Here is an 18,481-nt window from a genome sequence, read left to right on the forward strand (position 1 = left end):
TAAACACCATATGCAGGTGATAATGGAATATTGCTACATGAATATGGGAAGTGGATTAAGTAGAAGCTCAAATCATCCAATTTGTCATAAGGTTGAGACATTAGTTTGCCATTAATATTTATTTTCAATGGCATATCTAAGTAAGGAAGCAAACGTGGAAGACTCTGTGATGTCCTATATATCTCGAGTTCACTGGGATATATCGAATTGAAATATGAATGAAACTGATTATTGTTAACAGAAAAAATGTCAATATATTTAAATATCGAGTCAAAGGCCATAGCAAGAGAGTTTTTCTTCTCACGTATTAGTTAATAAAGTCTGCTTCATAAGAATATAAAAACAGGTCAGCTAACAAAGGAGCACAATTCGTGCCCATGGGAATTCCAACAGACTGTTGAAAGACCTGATCACCATAGACTACGAAGATATTGTCAATGAGGAACTCCAGAATATTTTTCATTTCAACTTCAGATTACTTGCGTGTGGAATTAGAAAGGTGTTTAACATAGTAATATTTTGTACGAATTAATCACTTGATATAAATATTTCTGTTTTCCACTTTTGTTGAAGCAGCAACTATCTATGATGTCAAAAAGTCTAGTCTTAAACTTATCGTGAGGAGTGGTCGTATAAGTCATACGTTTCGATGTTGTAGATTTGAGAAAGGTTTTGTGATTTCAAATATACTAAAAGTTGGTCTAGAGGTAGAGCATTCGCCCCGCATGCGGTAGGTCAGGGTTCAGATCCTGGCCACGACAGACCGAAGTTGTTGAAACAAGTAGTGATATTTCCATCGCCAAACGCTTGGTATGAGGTGTGGATGTCATGGGTCCGTGGAGATGACCTTAAAAACGGATGTCCCGTGTCACAGTAGGTGTGGCATGCTAAAGAACCCCCACTGCTCAATGGCCATATAAGCAAAGGCCTTAATTTGAAGCCCTTCACCAGTATTGCTGACGTCTCCATTCATATGAGTGAAAAATTCTAAAGAGAGACGTTGAAGATACAATCAATCTTTCTTTATTGACAGAATCAGTCAAAAATATAACTACCAAGGAAAATATAAACTTTTTAATATTATAATAACAAACTTTAAAATACTTAAGATTAGTTTATAACATATATTGGGTAGATGAAGGGAGGGAGGAAGTTGACAGACACTACAGTAAAACACTGTTACATTGTATAACATACATGTATAATGTTGTACAGAAATCCCATTCTATTATATTGCCCTATACGTACAGATTAAAGAGTTTGTTATACAGAAATTCCATTCTTTTATATTGCCCTATAAGCCAGTACATTATAAAAGTGTTTTACTGTAGTACGACCCATTACTAAAAATGTATACCGTATAAGAATCTACTTTAACAGAATACATATTTTTAACATCTTTGGCATTGAAACAAGATTGTTAATTTTTGGTTGCGCTAATCAAATTACGAAAATGTCTATTCCTTTATCATCAACATAGGACAAGCACCGAATCATGATTATTATAAATAGTACATCATATCCAATGCACCAAAATATTAAAAATGTCAAAATAAGAACATACACAACAGTTACTTGATGAGCACTTCTTTTATCAGAGCTTGAAATATCTCATATCTGTCCACATACACCATTCAGTTGGATATTTGAGGAATTACAATAATCTTTGTCACCACTAAAAATCTCGGTCTCGTCCTTGCTTTCCGTTTTGATAAAGCAAAGATTACAAGGTGAAAATATGAAAACAAAGTGTTGTTAGTGCAAGACTATTTGCAGAATCTTAAATTCAAGCTTAATCTTTTAATACAGTTTCTGTAATATACATGTATACGAGTATGCATGCCATGTAATTGGTACCATCGTGGACAAAGTGATAAAAGTTATCATACATGCACTGTAAATGTAGAAAGTTACCTGTGCTGGTTATTTACTACAAATACGCGATTACAAGATTTTCATATGAATTACCCACATGCATAATATTTCTGTAGTAATGCAATTTATGAATTGATGATGCTTACATCACATAATTAAAACCACAGACTGGTTTGCCAAAGAAATGAATATTAAATTAAGAACATGCAGACATATCCACATTTACAGAACAAAAACAGATGACAGAATTATTTGAATACTAAATAAATATTTATAATCGAGTTCAAGGACAATCTAGATTCTAATTTCTTATCTCATACAATCAAAGAGTACACATGTAAATAATATCAGGTAACAGTCTGACTAGCTCAGTGGACGGGGCCTCAAACAATGGACTCCAAGGGTCTCGCATTGAAATCTCCACAATATCATTTTCCTCTTACCAAAGGTTCACTTGATGTAGACACATATAAAGTATTAAGAATAGTTTAAAACAGGAATATAACAAATACTAGAGTAAAATCATTTTGAAACTTGTGTGACAAAATATATCCCATTTTCAATGTTAACTAGAAGTTAAGAACTAACTTTCAATTTTCAAAAAAGATCAATAAAACATCACATCCAACAAAAAAATGCGAGTACATGTATATCATGATTTTTCTTTCAACTGGATGTTGCCATGGCTTCTGAATCACTTATCTCTATAGATGGTTTTGATTCTGCTTCCTGTTGGAAATCGGTGTCTGAGGATTGTGGGTAAACTGATTCTGCTTCTTGTTGGAAATCAGTGCCTGAGGATTGTGGGTAAACAGATTCTGCTTCCTGTTGGAAATCAGTGTCTGAGGATTGTGGATAAACAGATTCTGCTTCCTGTTGGAAATTGGTGTCTGAGGATTGTGGGTAAACTGATTCTGGGATTTGATTGATGTTGTCATCACCAGTTGCTGCTGTGACCGTGCTTGAGAACTCTACCACATGTGAACTTTCCATGATCTGATGTGAGACAGCATTGCCTTCTCTGACCATATCCTCAACTTTGTCAACAAGCTCCTGATTAATTGAGGTTAAAGTTCCATGTGTAACAATGGCCCCATTGTTTTGAATGTCAAGGATTTCTGATGTCACAATTCCATCTGAAGCAGTGGTTTCACTTTGCTGAATGTGATCTGATGTTGCCTCTACTTGCATTAAATCTTTATCAACAGATGTTGTCACAGCTTGACTACCATTTGTCAAATCTTCTTTTTCTTCATCACATTCTTCTTTTGTGTGAGAGATTTCAACATAGTTTTCCTTCATGTCCACTGATTGATCAGCTTTAGTTCCTACAAATTCTATCTGACTTGGGACCTCAAGTTTACTCTTTGATGTATTCACTTGGGAAACCTGCTTATGGCCATCATCTGGTTCAGTTCCTGTCGCATGGGAGGAATCAATTTGCGTTTTTTGCATTTGGTCAACAACTGTTCGAGAATCCTTTACAAGGGAAACCTCTATCTGGTTGTTAGTGAGGTTTATCAATTCCATCTGATTGGTACTAGATCCCGGAACCTCAGATAAGCCAGCCTCTATCTGTGTCATGTGCTTTATTGGACTCTCCTCAGCGGCTTCTGAGTTATCTTCTGTGCTGATCTCTACTTTGTACATTTCTCCATTAATTTCAACAAAGTCCCCTGTAGACAAATTCATTAACTGGTCAGTGGCTACTTGATAACCTGATTCTTTTTCAACATCCCTCTCTTCAACAAACTCTCCTGGTGTTTCCATGGTGATGACCTCCGTCTCCATATTGTCTTGTTTGTGTGGATCCAGATGAAAATGAGCAATTCCAGGCTGTCCCGCCAGAGCCTGCAGTCCTTCAATGGCCTCTGCTGCTTCATGCTCTTTCACCACAGTGGCAATTCTGGGTTTCACTGTACCCTCCTTCATGATTTGAGTATTGGGTTTAGGGTGGGACACAGCATACGCCAAATCCTCAATGCTGATTACACTCTGTGTGCTAATGTTTGCCTCGTCCGTGATAATCTGCAACTGTGGGGCGTCTTCTGTTGCTGTCGTGACAATGTCTCCCACTGTTAACATGTTATTGATAGTGTCATCATTAGCTGGAAGGCTATCAGTCACAAAACAACTTGTAGATCCATCATCACGAATGACGATCTCAATGCCATGCTTTTTCTTCATGTGCTGAAAGAGATTGCGTCTTCGAGGGTTCATGTATCGACAAAGCACACAGGAATACACATGGGATGGAGGGACTTGGTCCTGGAGGTTGTGTTTCCGCATATGGACTAAAAGATTCTTCTTACTGGAGGTTCGGAAGTCACATACAACACAGAGAAATTCCTCCGACTCGTGCGGAAGAACCTCCTTGTGCTGTACATGCAAGTGTTTGTAAAGATTAATTAATTTGGAAAACTTCATGGAGCAGTGATTACACGCAAAGATCTTCTCTAGGCTACTGTAATCTGATTTATCATTCTGTTTATCGACAGTAGAGCTGTCTTTTGAATCGGAATCTTCCATATCGAGTCCTTTCTTATTTTTTTTCTCCACTATGATATGATGCTGAGTTTTCATGTGGCGTAGTACGTGCTCTTTTTGTGAACCACGATAATCGCACAGTCCACACTGGAATGGTCGTTCATGGGAGTGAATCAGCATATGTCTCTTAAGTCGACTTTCACAGTCTGTTACAAAGCTGCACTGCTCGCAGAACAATTTTAATTCTGGTCCATTCTTGTGGAATTTCATGTGCTGACGCATATCCTTCTTGCTGTAGGTCATCAGTCCGCATTCCGAGCAGGTGTAGCTCTTGGCATCCTTAGATTCGTCATCTTCCTGCGGAACATGGCGCCTCTTGATATGAACTTTCAGGTCAGGATTTTCATTGGCACACACATAATCACAAAGAGGACATTTTACAGATTTTTCCTGTAAAAAAAAATTTTTTTCTTACAATTAATAAACATGAATTTTAGAGATACGATTTACACTTTAGCCTTAGCATAAGTAGAATTCATGGATTGTCAAAATAAAAATGTTCCTTGAAACCCAATTACTTGGCTAGCTTCTCTACATCCATAGCTTAAGAGAAAATATCATAATACTAGATTTCATGGTTTTGAGCAAGATTAAAAACAAGAAAATTGCATCCAACAAAAATTCATCAAACCACAGCAAATAGGTATTTCACACTGCTATTTTCATGCATGTATATAAATCTTAACAGTTTCACCAAATATTGCAATGTTTAGCCCATTCTATTGTTTTAATATTTGAAAAAATAGGAAAATATTGTCGGCTGTGTGAGCCGTTAATTTCACCTCGTGTTTGTACTTGATGTGACGCTCCAGGTGAATTTTCTGTCGAAACGTTTGTCCACACTGCAGACACTGGTGCTCACGGACATCTAAGTGGATGTTCTGGTGGCGCTTCAGGTTACTGCTGGTGGCCGCCACGTAGTTACAGTACTCACACTTGTGGCTCTTCTGGCCTGAAACGGTGCACATCTCTTGATATAAAAGCATTTCAAAATCACTGGAAGATGATCAGTAGAGTATATGCATTCTAAAGGATGGCATGGAACAAACATACTCTAAAATAGTACAAACTGAACAAAGAGAATGCAGTCTGATATATCTATGTACATCAGAGAGGGAGTATATCGATGGCTAACACACACACATATATGTTGAATTTGTCATTAAGTTGAATGCTGTCCATCATGTTTCATACTACCGTGATTTGCCAAATATAATACACATTTAAAAAAAAAAAATTTTGATGTGAGAAAGGGGTGCATATTATATACACTGCATATGTACTACAATAGGTTTATGACCATTTTTTTCTGGTGGAACTTGGCAGCTAAGTAATGATTCAATCGGAGACGTAGCCTTCATCGATACTGTACGCTTTTTCACATTCATCTATTTAAAAGTTAAAAACCGATCTCAAAATTACTACAAAAACGTAAAATTGTAGAAAATGTAAAATGTGACTTCCAGTATGTACATGTAAATAATAAAATCATTATGAAAAGCCAAATCAAAATTCATTGGATCTGAATATTTTTCACCTCACATGCCACCATTCTAGCATGTGTACAGTACACAACTTCTTGCCATGTGGTAAAATAAACGAAGTTAGGTTGAAAAATAATTTCCCACTAAAAAAATAGTTACTCTAAGGTTTATGAATATCTTTTAATGAAATGTTGATGTAAAACTTTGAAATAACTTTTCTTGAGCAAAAGAAACAATGAGACAGAGACCAGCACTAGTGTTTACTACACTGTGTTTGTCATTTGATTTTGTCGGGTACTCCCTCAGGGTAAAGTAATACATAAGAAATTTTTTTCACACATTTTATCAAGTGAAAAAATAAATCATGCAGAATGAATTCGCATGCTGTCCGATTTCCCTGAGTCGAAATACACTATTACATTTTCTTTTGCCGTAAACGACTGGTATGGATACGGTATAACTTAAATACCCATAGATCTTCATGCCACAAAATTTCAAAGGGTTGTGCTTGAGTTTTTCATTTCTTTACCGTATCAAAAGCATTTTTCACAGAGAGAGAGCATTAATTATTTACAGCACCTATCAATGTCTTGGATCATAATCATTTTTATAAATTAACGACGGTTGATATTCTGCACCTTTGTACATCACTAGTGGTGTGTTTATTACAACAAATTAAATGCTAGTTTAATATTTTGATTTTATTTTTACGACTATTTCTAGAATTGATTTTAAGTTTCAACAAAGAAAATATTGTGTCTGTTAAACCTTCAATTCTACAAAATCTCATGCTTTGCCAAAATAACATGATGATTACCCAGGTATTTTAAATACCGAAAGATATTCAAGGGAGATTACTGCTATCTAGAAAATCAGGATGACTGTTATCTCAAAAATATACCAGCTCAGTTTGCAAATTCTTATTCTTTGTTTCGAATTCATTATTTACACAAAAATATTCAGTGAAAATTACCACAAAGTATAAAGTTAAGATAACCACTTGGTCAAAATCTTTGCTGTATATCATACACCCATGCAATTTCCCAAATCTTTCAGGCCCAAAATGGGAGGGGGGTGCATATAAAACACAACTGCGTATTATATTTGGCAAATTACGGTAATTATTAGGCTGTTTTTGATTACTGATTTTGATTAAGGATTACTCTGTTTACCTGATGAAGATACAAGGCATATAATTTGTGTGACCGGTTAGGAAATGCTTACTCCTCCTAAGTGCCTGGTCCCACCTCTGGTGGTTGTTTTTTTTCAGGGTCTGTGTTTGTCGTGTTCTATATTTTGTATTCTTTATATGTTTTATAATATGGATGTTCGTTATCTTCACCCTTTATTCTGCATGTACATATATATATGATATCATTTAAATACACGGGGACAATTTTCGTGGATAGTCAATATTTTATGTTTCTTTCGTTGTAATCTAATTTTGTGGATATGATTTCTGTACTTTGCAACATCATATGAATTGTGTATTTCGTTGCGGTTTAGTAGAATAAGGGTATCCACGAATATTAAACCCCTACAAAATCAAAATATTCCACAGTATCTATATGACATTTTTGTTTTTAACTATAGATACATGTGTATGTTTGATATTGTAGTAATTAATTTCTGTAACCCACGTCCAACTTCTTCCTTCCCACAGTATGCCACATACTACCTACCCATGTGCTTTTTACGGTGCTTGTACCAGTTGCTTTTCCTGCTGGTTTTGTAGTCACACACACCGCATACAAATTCTCCGTCAGCATTTCTCTCATAAGCCACTTCCTCTTGTTTCTATAAGACAAAATCCATTTACTATGACCAACAAACTAGGAAATGGAATTTATATTTGTTGGAATAATCAAATACATTTCACAAAAACAAATTTCCATAAAAGTCCTTAACCCGTACAGGTAGTCAAATGAATTTAAAGAATATAATGGTCAAGAGTGTAATTATACATACTTATAAACTATGTAACAAAGTTATCAATATCCCTGCGTTAGCACAAAACTGAAGAGTAATACAAATTTTCAGAGACATGTCTCAGAGCAATCACTACATAGCACCATTCCCAATAAAACAGAAATACCTTCTGCGCTACTGAAAACGTCCGCTTCACTTCCTGACCCTCGGGGAGAGATACTACAATTACTTCCTGATTATCCATTCCTATTCCTTGGGACTTGTACACAGCATTCCAGATGGTGTGAGACTTGGGGACTGCTTCAGCATTAGTCCCAGCATCCTGTACTGCTTCCTCTCCATCGGAGGAAACTGGAGGTGATTTTATTTTGTTCAGCACTTCTGGTGTAGCATTCCGAATCTTCATACCTGCCGCTCCGGAAGGCAAGGTAATTCTCTTCATATCCGAATTAGCGACTGAGGCACTCTGTTTGGAACTCATTATTTTGGGGAGAGATCGTAAGGCAAATCCTGTTTTATCAGAAGACGAGACAGTTAAGGACCTTCCGTCTGGCATCTTGATAATGGTAGAGGTCTTTGGAATTTCTTCAAAGGACTTTACACTCAGCACCATTTCCATCCCAGAACTGGTTTCTATGGTAGATACTTCTTGATCTTCACTCTCGCTGAGATCGTCTGCTTGAACTGACATGTCTAATGTCTCCACAGACTCTCTCTTTTCCTTCGGCTTCACGATTGCCACAGTCATTGCTCTCTGCGACCCTGCAACATCTTCCTCCACTTCTTGGTCAGTTTTAGAAGTGCATGCAATTGAAAAATTATGTCCGTCGGGTTCATTCCTTGTCAAAATGTTTCCTTCCTCATCCACCAGGTTTACTACTTCTTGTTTACAAATTCTCCCCGGTCTTTCTCTGGGAAGATAACGACTTCCAATTGCCATTATCTCTGCATATGCTCCCCCTACCTCTGATATCACAGGGGCAATAACTTCTTCGGTAACTCCCTGTATTTCAATGCACTGTTGTGGAGAGTTCACTTCCACGACACCAGCTGTCTCTTCTCCGTCACTCTTGAAGCCTTTCTCCGGTTGTTCCGGTCTTTGACTTCTCCCGCTTGTGTTGTCATGTGTCGAGTTCTTTTGTGACTGTAATAATTTGTTGACATACACCACAGAGAATTTCGTTATTTCTAAATCCGTGTTCACGTCTTCTTTCCCTGTTTCTTTACTGGATGATTCTTCTTCTTGTGTTTCTGTTGAACTGTCTACCTCACCTACAATATTTTTTACACGACTTTTAGGACAATGCCACTAATCAGTATTTGATGATTACAAGTATTTTGTGTCATAGATTGAACTTCATTTTCATTTTACAATGAGATAGGACCACTGCGGTGGTCTAGAGGTTAGAGTGTTTGCCCAGAATGCAGATGGCCGGAGTTCGAATCCCGCCCGCGACAGACCTAACTCGTTAAAACAGGTAGTGACAGTTCCATCACCAAATGCTCAGCATCAGGTGTGAATGTCACGGGTCCTCAGAAATGACCTTACAACGGATGTCCCGTGTCACAGTAGGTGTGGCACGCTAAAGAACCCTCACTGCTAAATGGCTGTAAGCGCCGAACAAAGGCCTATATTTGGAGCCCTTCACCGGTCTTGGTGACGTCTCCATATGAGTGAAAATTCTCAAGTGAGACATTAAACAAGATACAATTAATGAATACAATGAGATAGAATAAAACGAGACACTGCTGTACATTATTTCATGCTTGTTGCACATGTTGCATGTTTACTCCCCTTGATCAAAAGAATTCTGTGAAAGAGTCAAGTACAATGTCACATCTGAGAACTTTCTGTAAAGCATTAATATTTCACAAAACTTTATTTCTAACTTATTGACTCAACAGATTTATCAGGGAGATACAATTTTTGTGAACTCTCATTTTGTTCATTGCAATGCGCTATGGATTTCTGAAAGAGTTTAATATTTACATTGTATATCACAATATATTACTTAATTTGGCAAAACCGCCAGCATCAGCATGAGCAAGAACACAGATTCTGAGAGCACTACTCCAAAGTATTTTAGCTATAAACGAATATATGCTACTGCTTTTGACTTCAATAGAAGCTACTTACATTTTAATGTGAATATCAATTATTCACACACAATAAGGAATCTATAACATATGTACAAATCAATTCACAAGAACCTTATTTTCACAGCAACACAACCTCACAAGTTTACATGAATATAAGATCCTCAAATTGATAGGACTGTTTTCTCTTTCATGAATTTAGTGTTATCTTTCATGGTGTCCTGGCCTGGAGGTTATAAAACGTTTACCATACTCATACTCAATCTCAGCCATGTTTGTTCAGAGTACAACTCTTAGCAAACTCCAAAGCATACTTGAAAAATAAAGGGCATGTAATCCATTTGAGTGTGAGAATGATTTTATAAAAGTTTTATAGCCTTCACTTTTGAGTATGAGTATGATTTAGAGCACGGAGTTTGAGTATGAAAACTTGTTCAAAAAAGTTTTATAGTCTCCAGGCCTGGATGTCAGTTCCTTCAGGTGTCCATGGAGACATTAAGCAGTGAGTATCTTACAGATAAGACAGTGTGCAACAGTTCCCATCAGTTTTTGTCTGCCAAAGTTTTATCTGACTGCAATGCCACAAAAATTGGGATTTTTTTCTCTTGTCAGGAATGCATTGGCTGCTTATCAGTCAACCAAACCTGCAATCCCGTGGGGATCCGGATTAAAGTAGGTCTTCAGTACCCTTGCTTGTCATACAAGGCAACTAAATGGGGCAGTCCTTTGCATGAGATTGTCAAAACTAAGGCCCCGTGTCACAGCAGTTGTGGCACAATAAAGATCTCTCCCTGCTCAAAGGCCATAAGCACCATGAATATAAGGCCTAAATATTACAACCCTTCACCAGTAATGAAGACCTCTTCATATGACTGAAAAATTCTCGAACGCCCCCTTAAATATATACAACCAACCAAACCTGCATGCATCAAAACAAGAGTTATCTGCCCTTCATAACACCTCCTGTATATATCACTAAATTTGGCAGGAAGAAAAATTCCACGTGTCTCCCTCAACTGTTGTTTTAAAGGAAAGCCACCTAGATCATACTCACCAGATTCTGTCTGCATTTTCATTCCATCATGTCCATCCTCTTCAAGTGTGCAGTTTAAATTATCTGTGTCACACGACTCTGCTCTATCGGAACCCTGCTCATCTTCATTCACAGTTAGGACCTCACTGTTTGACTTGCTCCCCTCTTCATTTTCTCCCTCATCAGCTGCCGTGTGTTTTTCCTGCTGCTCAGTGCTAGTTAAATTGTTTTCCGTTGCCGTGCTATCGTCCGCGGCTTCAATTGTCTCCTCCACCTCCCATTTGATCACCTCTACTTTGTCTTGCTGGAGACTAGGCCTTGCCTCACTGCAAGATTTTAAATTGATGTCACGTACAAATCTCTACTACTCCTTAGGAAATAATGTTTATACAAGGGTTGATCTGATGCATTTTTCTATAAACACTGGACCAAGTTGGGAGTCTCTGAAGAAGACTTACAGACTTTCATAATTCATTTCATGAAACTAAGAATAACTTACTGGACAATAGGTTTTATGATATACATATGTAAGTAGTTGATTTAATCAGCGATACATCAAAATTCGCTATTGAATTTTGTTGTATCATGATAGAAGAAATTTCTACCAGATCCCCCTGTATATGTCATGTTTCTTTTAATTTTGTTACTTGCTGAATGTTTTAGTTATAGCTAATTAATTAATTAGAATTCTCACTTTAATCACACAAAATTTCTATTCTGAGAGCTGCACAGACTGGTGGGTTTGTTTGTTGTTGTTGTTGTTTAAGAGTCATGACATAAATTCTTGTTTGATAAAATTGTTCTTGTCATGATTTCATTAATTGATCAAGAAGAAGCACCACGTAAAGACCATTTTACATGTAGACGACATTGAAGATTTAAACTTCTACTTCAGATGGATTGTACATATATGTCGGTTTTACAATATATAATTATAGTGAATTAAAAGGGGATGTGCATCACAACACACAGTGGAAATATTGATATATCATGGTACACGTCTTGGGCAGCGATATTCAACTCTATAATGACAAGTACTCACAATCCGTGGGTCTTCTTGAGTGTCTCTGCCGATTTCTTTGGTCTAGTTTCTGTCATTAAAAAGTCAATATATTCAATAATCTATAATTTTTACAGCTATTGCAATAAAATTGTAAAATGGGTGAAGTAATCATGAAAATTTGTTATACAGTATTCTACAAGTTTTATGTTTTTACCTGTATCTTTTCCTTCCTCAGGTTTGTTCCTGGATCCTATGACCTTGCTCTCCACATCTGATACTGTAAAATATTTGGGTTTAGTGAAAAACATATTCAATATTTAAAGACTGATGACACTGTAAGAATAAGAAGCTATCAAATCATACCTACATACAAATATTCCTTTCACTTTGATCATTGTATGAAATTGTTTATGGTTGTAAAAACTTCTCATGAAAATGAGAAAAGCATCTTACATAAACTACACACCAATAGAGCCATTTCAACCAACAGCAGAAACTGATATTATCAAAAATAAAATTACAGTTGCACTCCTATGGCATTAAGATATATACGTACATATACAATCAAACCTCATTATCTCGAACTTGATGGGATTGAGAAAAAACTTCGAGGTATCTTAGGATTTGAGATATTGAAGATAAAATACTTAAAGGATAAGATGTTGGGACTTCAAAATCACCTTGATATATCCATGCTATTCGAGATATCGGTGTTCAATATACCGAAGTTCATCTATACATAACATTTATCTATTAAAATCAACATGAAATGGGTACTGACATCTGGGAATCTTCTTGGAGGGGTCTATGAAGTTTTTGAAGTACAGGGTGTTAGGAATGGATCCTCGTTTACTTCTTCTCCTTCCCCCAGATTCGGCATCTATTTTCTCCTCCACCTGCTCCACACTTTCTTCCCTTCTTGGTTTCTTTGATGGTACTGCCTCTAACACATATTCATAAAAAGTGGATTTCTGTCTCTTTTTCTTTGCTTGCTGGGTGTTTTGCTGGGAGTCTGCTTTTTCTTCAAGACTTTGTTTCCTCTTCCGACGCCCATCCTCCTTGTTGTCTCTCTCGCCTTTGTTGGACATACCGATGCTTCTCTGCTCTGACGATATCCACAATCTCTCACCATTTTCATTGTCTTCCTCCTCATCCTGATCCTTTTCGTCTGACTTGTTGGACTTTATACCCACATCTACTGATACTTTATTTGATTTGGTGGAACTGCCCTTTTTTGTTGATGCCGAGGTTCTGGGCTTATTCTCGGTCTTTATTTCACCTATATGCTGATCCTTAGAGGCTCCTGTTTCCTTTTCGGATTTATTCTTGTTTCGTTGAGCCAGTCTCGCTGCAGCAGATGATCGTATTTCAGCCCTGGTCAATTTGCTGGATGTTTTGAATTCCTTTAGCATTGAGGATGCACATGTTGAAGGGGATTTTGAGGATCTGGTTTTACGACCATCAGTCTGCTCCGAGTCTTTTTGTTTTACCGTAGAAACACTTCCCGATGACCCTCTCAATATTGGCATTTTGACAGTTAAAGGACTGAAAATAGTCATACAAAAATTCATTCAGAACTGGGTTTTTTATCTGTAAAAATAGGCCCATGGACCAAAATGCTGAAAAAGTTAAAACTATGCATATACTCATTAGCTTCTAGATCTCAATGCACATTTGTGAAATTAAGAGTGCAATGACTTACAATTCACTGAAGAGTTTTAGACTAAAGAAATCAATTTACATTGTTGTTAAGTAAATCAAACATTGTTTTCCTGAAATACTTGCTCAATGTAAAATATCAGACATACTGCCACCAGGAGAATATCGCACACAGGCCAGAAGAAGAAGATCGCACACAGGCCAGAAGGAAAATATCGCACACAGGCCAGAAGGACAATATTGTATACAGGCCAGTATTTGTTGCTATACACCTAGTTATTAGAAGAAGAATATCGCATACAGGCCATAAGGAGAATATCGCATACAGGCCAGTATTTGTTGCTATACACCTAGTTATTAGAAGGAGAATATCGCATACAGACCAGAAGGAGAATATCGCACACAGGCCACCAGGAGAATATCGCACACAGGTCATAAGGAGAATATCGCATACAGGCCAGAAGGACAATATTGTATACAGGCCAGTATTTGTTGCTATACACCTAGTTATTAGAAGGAGAATATCGCATACAGACCAGAAGGAGAATATCGCACACAGGCCACCAGGAGAATATCCCACACAGGTCAGTATTTGTTGCTATAAACCTAGTTATTAGAAGGACAATATCGTATACAGGGCAGTATTTGTTGCTATGCACCTAGTTATTAGAAGGAAAATATCGTATACAGGTCAGTATTTGTTGCTATACACCTAGTTATTAGAAGGAGAATATCGTATACAGGCCAGTATTTGTTGCTATACACCTAGTTATTAGGTAACAAGCATGACTACACAGGACATCAGGGTTCCAGAGTTCCCAGACTGGTAGTAAACTGTGATATTAAGTACATCATCACTGTCCCTCAAGTCAGGCTAACCACTATACATTCCTCACCAATAACTTATTTACTACCACGGCATCCTGATTCAAGCTTTCAATCCTTTCCATCTTTGGAAATCGAACCCAAGACCCCAGCATTACTAGGTAGATGCTCTAACCACTGAGCTACCCAATCTGATATTCAACCCAGAATCTTTTGCCCCTGGCAGGACTTTCACTTGCAAGTCCAGGGTGGTCAACGGCACCAAATGTAACCGGAAAGGAGAAAATGCAACAGACCAGACCAGGATTCGAACATAGGCTCCCTGAATCTCCAGCCAGGTGCTCTACCAATTACACTATCTGGCCACCAGTAATCAAACCCATCTGACTGCTACATTCCTCCCTCCTTAAATTGTCCTCAAGCAGGGTTTTATCCAGCTTTTAGATGTTACTACCCATTTCATATTTTGATAAAAGGAATTTTTGAAAAAGCAGTCATGAGATTCCAGGTGAGGAGGGTGGTGGTGGTGGGGTGGTGGGGGGGGGTGTTATTCTCAGTTTACGATATCTCAAAACAGGCATATAAATTGATTGATTACTAATATTTTCTACATTGTAAGAGACACTAATAATTACTAGAAATGACTTACAATATAGAAAAATGATTTTTGTTATAATTTTCATACAATTTTGTGTAGTTTCTACAATTAAAGGGAATTTTTTATCTGTGGAAGGGGGATATATTCAATTGTTGTCAAATGGGGAAAAGTACTTTTTACCGGTAGTAAAAAGAACTAAGATAAATCTCTGTCAAATTAAGCTGGGAAGACACAACTCAAGATTCTTTTGTCCCTGGCAGGTCTTTCATCTGCAAGTCCAGGGGTGGTAATTGGCACCAACTGTATAGTGCTCCCTCGATATATTGCCAAGTTTTGTTCAAGATGAATTTGGTCAATAAATCACAATAACAAATTCACAATTACTGACAATTCAAAAAAAATATTCAATTCTGTAAATTTATTTGGGCTCCATTCTGTATAAACATTTTGATAATCTTAAGTTTAATTCAGCAATTAATTAATTAACCTAGCTACCAACCTGAATACCTTGTCCAGTCTGCCACAGCATTGCTCTCAAAATATGAGTGTAATTACAGATAAGTGTTAGGCAATTGGCATTATTATCGAGGGTAAAACCCTATAAAATTTGATCATTTGTTTGTTAAAATCAGTGGCATATGGCATTATGCAGGGTTAGCATTATAATGGGGTGTAGATTATGATATGGGAAGAAATCTGTTCTATACGATTTTCGGGCAATAAGTGGGGTGGCATTATAATGGGGGGCACTATATTGTGGGAGCACTGTGTATAGCAAAGGAGATAATTTGTGGATGGACCAAGAATCAAACCCGGAACCCTTGCATGCATTATCAGCAAAGTGCTCTACCACTGAGCTATCCAGGCCGATATCCACGGTCCATATAGCCCTAACTACTACTACAGTGACATATACTGTTCTTTGAAATCGAGGGTTTTTTACTTGTGCAGTTCCTAGTTGATGAATTCTCCAATATCATAATGTATTAGAGGTACATTTCTACAGGATGGGAACACTTTCCCTATAGTGAGATATTCTTGCTAAAACTCGATTATCCCTCTTTAAGAAGAATATAAACATTAGTCCATAAACAGGTGTTTTGATGTCTTCATTGAAAATAATAACAAATCCTGTGTATAATGCTGAAGAAGTGCGACACACGCTCAACATGGCATGAATTACCTTTAAAGAATTGATAACAGTCAAGAAATTTCATATCAACGTTGCTGATTAAGAGAAGGAGTAGGGCTAAAACGATTCACCGAAATATATATATATACTGTTCATATAAATGGTCGATTCAATGCCTCGATTTTCGGTTCGATACGTTTATTACAAATGGGTTCAGTAAAAGACATCAGACTTGTCTTGCACTGAATATTTTACCTGCATGAGGGACAATTTAAAAATAACATCAAATAACATTCACAGATAGTTGTTTGCCTTGAGTCTGACGAAAACAATAATGAACTTTATCAGTTTAAACTAAACAGCCAGCAGGCATCTTAACGTTTAGTAGGTGGGAAACATTTTGCTTTTAAAATTATGATATAATATTGGTAATTAAATTGTTCTTCTGTAATCGAATTGAATCGTGGCATACGTATTGCAATATGTATTGTATCGTGAAGGGGGCATATTATCGTTTCAGTCCTAAGGAGGCTGAAATCCATTGCGGTAGTATCGGACCTTTTAACATAAGCATCTTCTTTTTTCATATAAAACACAAATAAATATTCCTTGCATGTTTTACACAATTGATTAATTATATATTGTTTAATGTCTCTCGAAAAATTTTCACTCATATGGAGACGTTACCAAGACCGGTGAAGGACTTCAAATTTAGGCCTTTGCTTGGCGCTTACGGCCATTGAGCAGTGAGGGATCTTTAGCGTGCCACACCTATTGCGACACCGACATAGGACATCCATTTTTAAAGTAATCTCCGAGGACCCATGACATTCATGCCTCATGCTGAGCATTTGGCAATGGAACTGTCACTAACCGTTTTAACGACTTAGGTCTGTCAAGGCCGGGATTCGAACCCCGACCTTCCGCATTCGGTGTGAATACTCTAACCTCTAGACCACCGCGGCAGTTATACTCAGTTGCATGGGATATATTTACTATCGCTAAAGAGGCATAAACGCGTATTCAACTATTTGCAAGAAGATCTCGCTATAGGGGAAGTGTTCCCATCTTTAATATTACATTATTGTACAGCTGAACTGTAGACCACTTCTCTCAGACAGAAAAATCTTTTTTTTAAGCAGCCTACCAGGTGATGATTTCATCCTCAACCCCTTTGAATCTTTATGAGATTATTCAGTACTTAGTGACGACAATCTTTGTAATTTCAACAGCAACACACACACACTACCAAACAACAGTTTATTACTCTCAAATACAGATAAAAATTCCACGACTTCCGTGCTAAGTCAGCAACTGTCAAATAAGATGCTCTCAGTCTATTCAACAGTCTACATCAGTTTACATAATTCAGAATACTTTAAGAACTGTTTAAGTTACGTCAACTTTTTTTGGTTTTGTTATTCAATAGATTTTGATCGTCTAGCTCCTACATTAACGAAGAAATCTTTTGTGCGGGAAGGAAGAAATTTCCAAAATGGCCACCGATTGCACCTCCTTGTCTGAAGATTCCATGCAGACGGTTCTTGGATGTGTGCATTTTCATTGTAGTTACTTAATGACACGCAGTAAAACTGTATCAGTTGAACAAATTGAAGATGACCTACCTTTTCAAATGGTTCCAATAATTCAACCAATGTCTTATTTCACCCAGGACAATATACGAACGTAACCATACTCCAAAATATGTACGGGCATTCAGCACAGTGATCTCCGATTGGACAAAATTATGAAATATTCAAGCACTCAAGGAAAATTATTATTAAATACAACTAAATTAATATCATTTATGTGTAAGAACTTGAATTTTCAAATTAAAATCTAATAACTTAGTTTTTAATCTCTTTCTATTTCTTCTAGTCGTTTAAATAAAGGTGCCTGGTCTATTCGCTACCTGAGTAGTATTAACCCAGTTGGAGATAACTAGTCATTCGCCTCCTATACATGCATGTAATATATAAAGGGACAAATTGGGTGATTTAATCAATCATATGATTTGAAAGATGTTGTGCAGCAGTCTTCTTCTTTTTTTTTTTTTTTTTTTTTTACAAAGTTCAATTTTCATATTTTTTTTATGTACATGTGTATCGATTGAGTCTGATACATCATTGCATGAAAAATTCTTTATTTGTTTTTGTTTGGTATAGTTTTTTTTTTTAAATATCTATTATCATTGTTGTTGTTTTTAAAAAATATTATTAATATTAGTAGGGGTTTCGTTTTTTGGTTTTTTTGTTGTTTTTTGTTCAACGGTTGGGTTTTTTTTTGGGGGGGGGGGTTG

General features: G+C 36.8%; 1 protein-coding gene across 2 annotated transcripts; it reads right to left on the minus strand.

Annotated features, from left to right (window-relative positions):
- Positions 1-1,000: 1,000 nt before the first annotated feature.
- On the minus strand, positions 1,001-17,913 carry LOC125675497 (uncharacterized). 2 transcript variants are annotated; one of them, XM_048913220.2, is made up of 9 exons: positions 17,808-17,913; positions 12,750-13,513; positions 12,183-12,245; positions 12,008-12,056; positions 10,987-11,291; positions 8,002-9,107; positions 7,589-7,703; positions 5,205-5,374; positions 1,001-4,812 (listed from the first exon to the last, which is right to left on the minus strand). In XM_048913220.2, exons 2-9 carry the CDS (start codon positions 13,495-13,497, stop codon positions 2,542-2,544), a joined length of 4,827 nt encoding a protein of 1,608 aa, XP_048769177.2. In that variant the 5' UTR covers positions 13,498-13,513; positions 17,808-17,913; the 3' UTR covers positions 1,001-2,541. The 2 variants fall into 2 exon arrangements, with proteins under 2 accessions (XP_048769177.2, XP_056014590.1); XM_056158615.1 differs by having other exon boundaries at positions 12,183-12,239; positions 17,808-17,902.
- Between the last annotated feature and the right edge of the window lie 568 nt (positions 17,914-18,481).

The sequence above is a fragment of the Ostrea edulis genome, chromosome 3 (assembly GCF_947568905.1).
Source record: "Ostrea edulis chromosome 3, xbOstEdul1.1, whole genome shotgun sequence".
Classification (NCBI taxonomy): domain Eukaryota; kingdom Metazoa; phylum Mollusca; class Bivalvia; order Ostreida; family Ostreidae; genus Ostrea; species Ostrea edulis.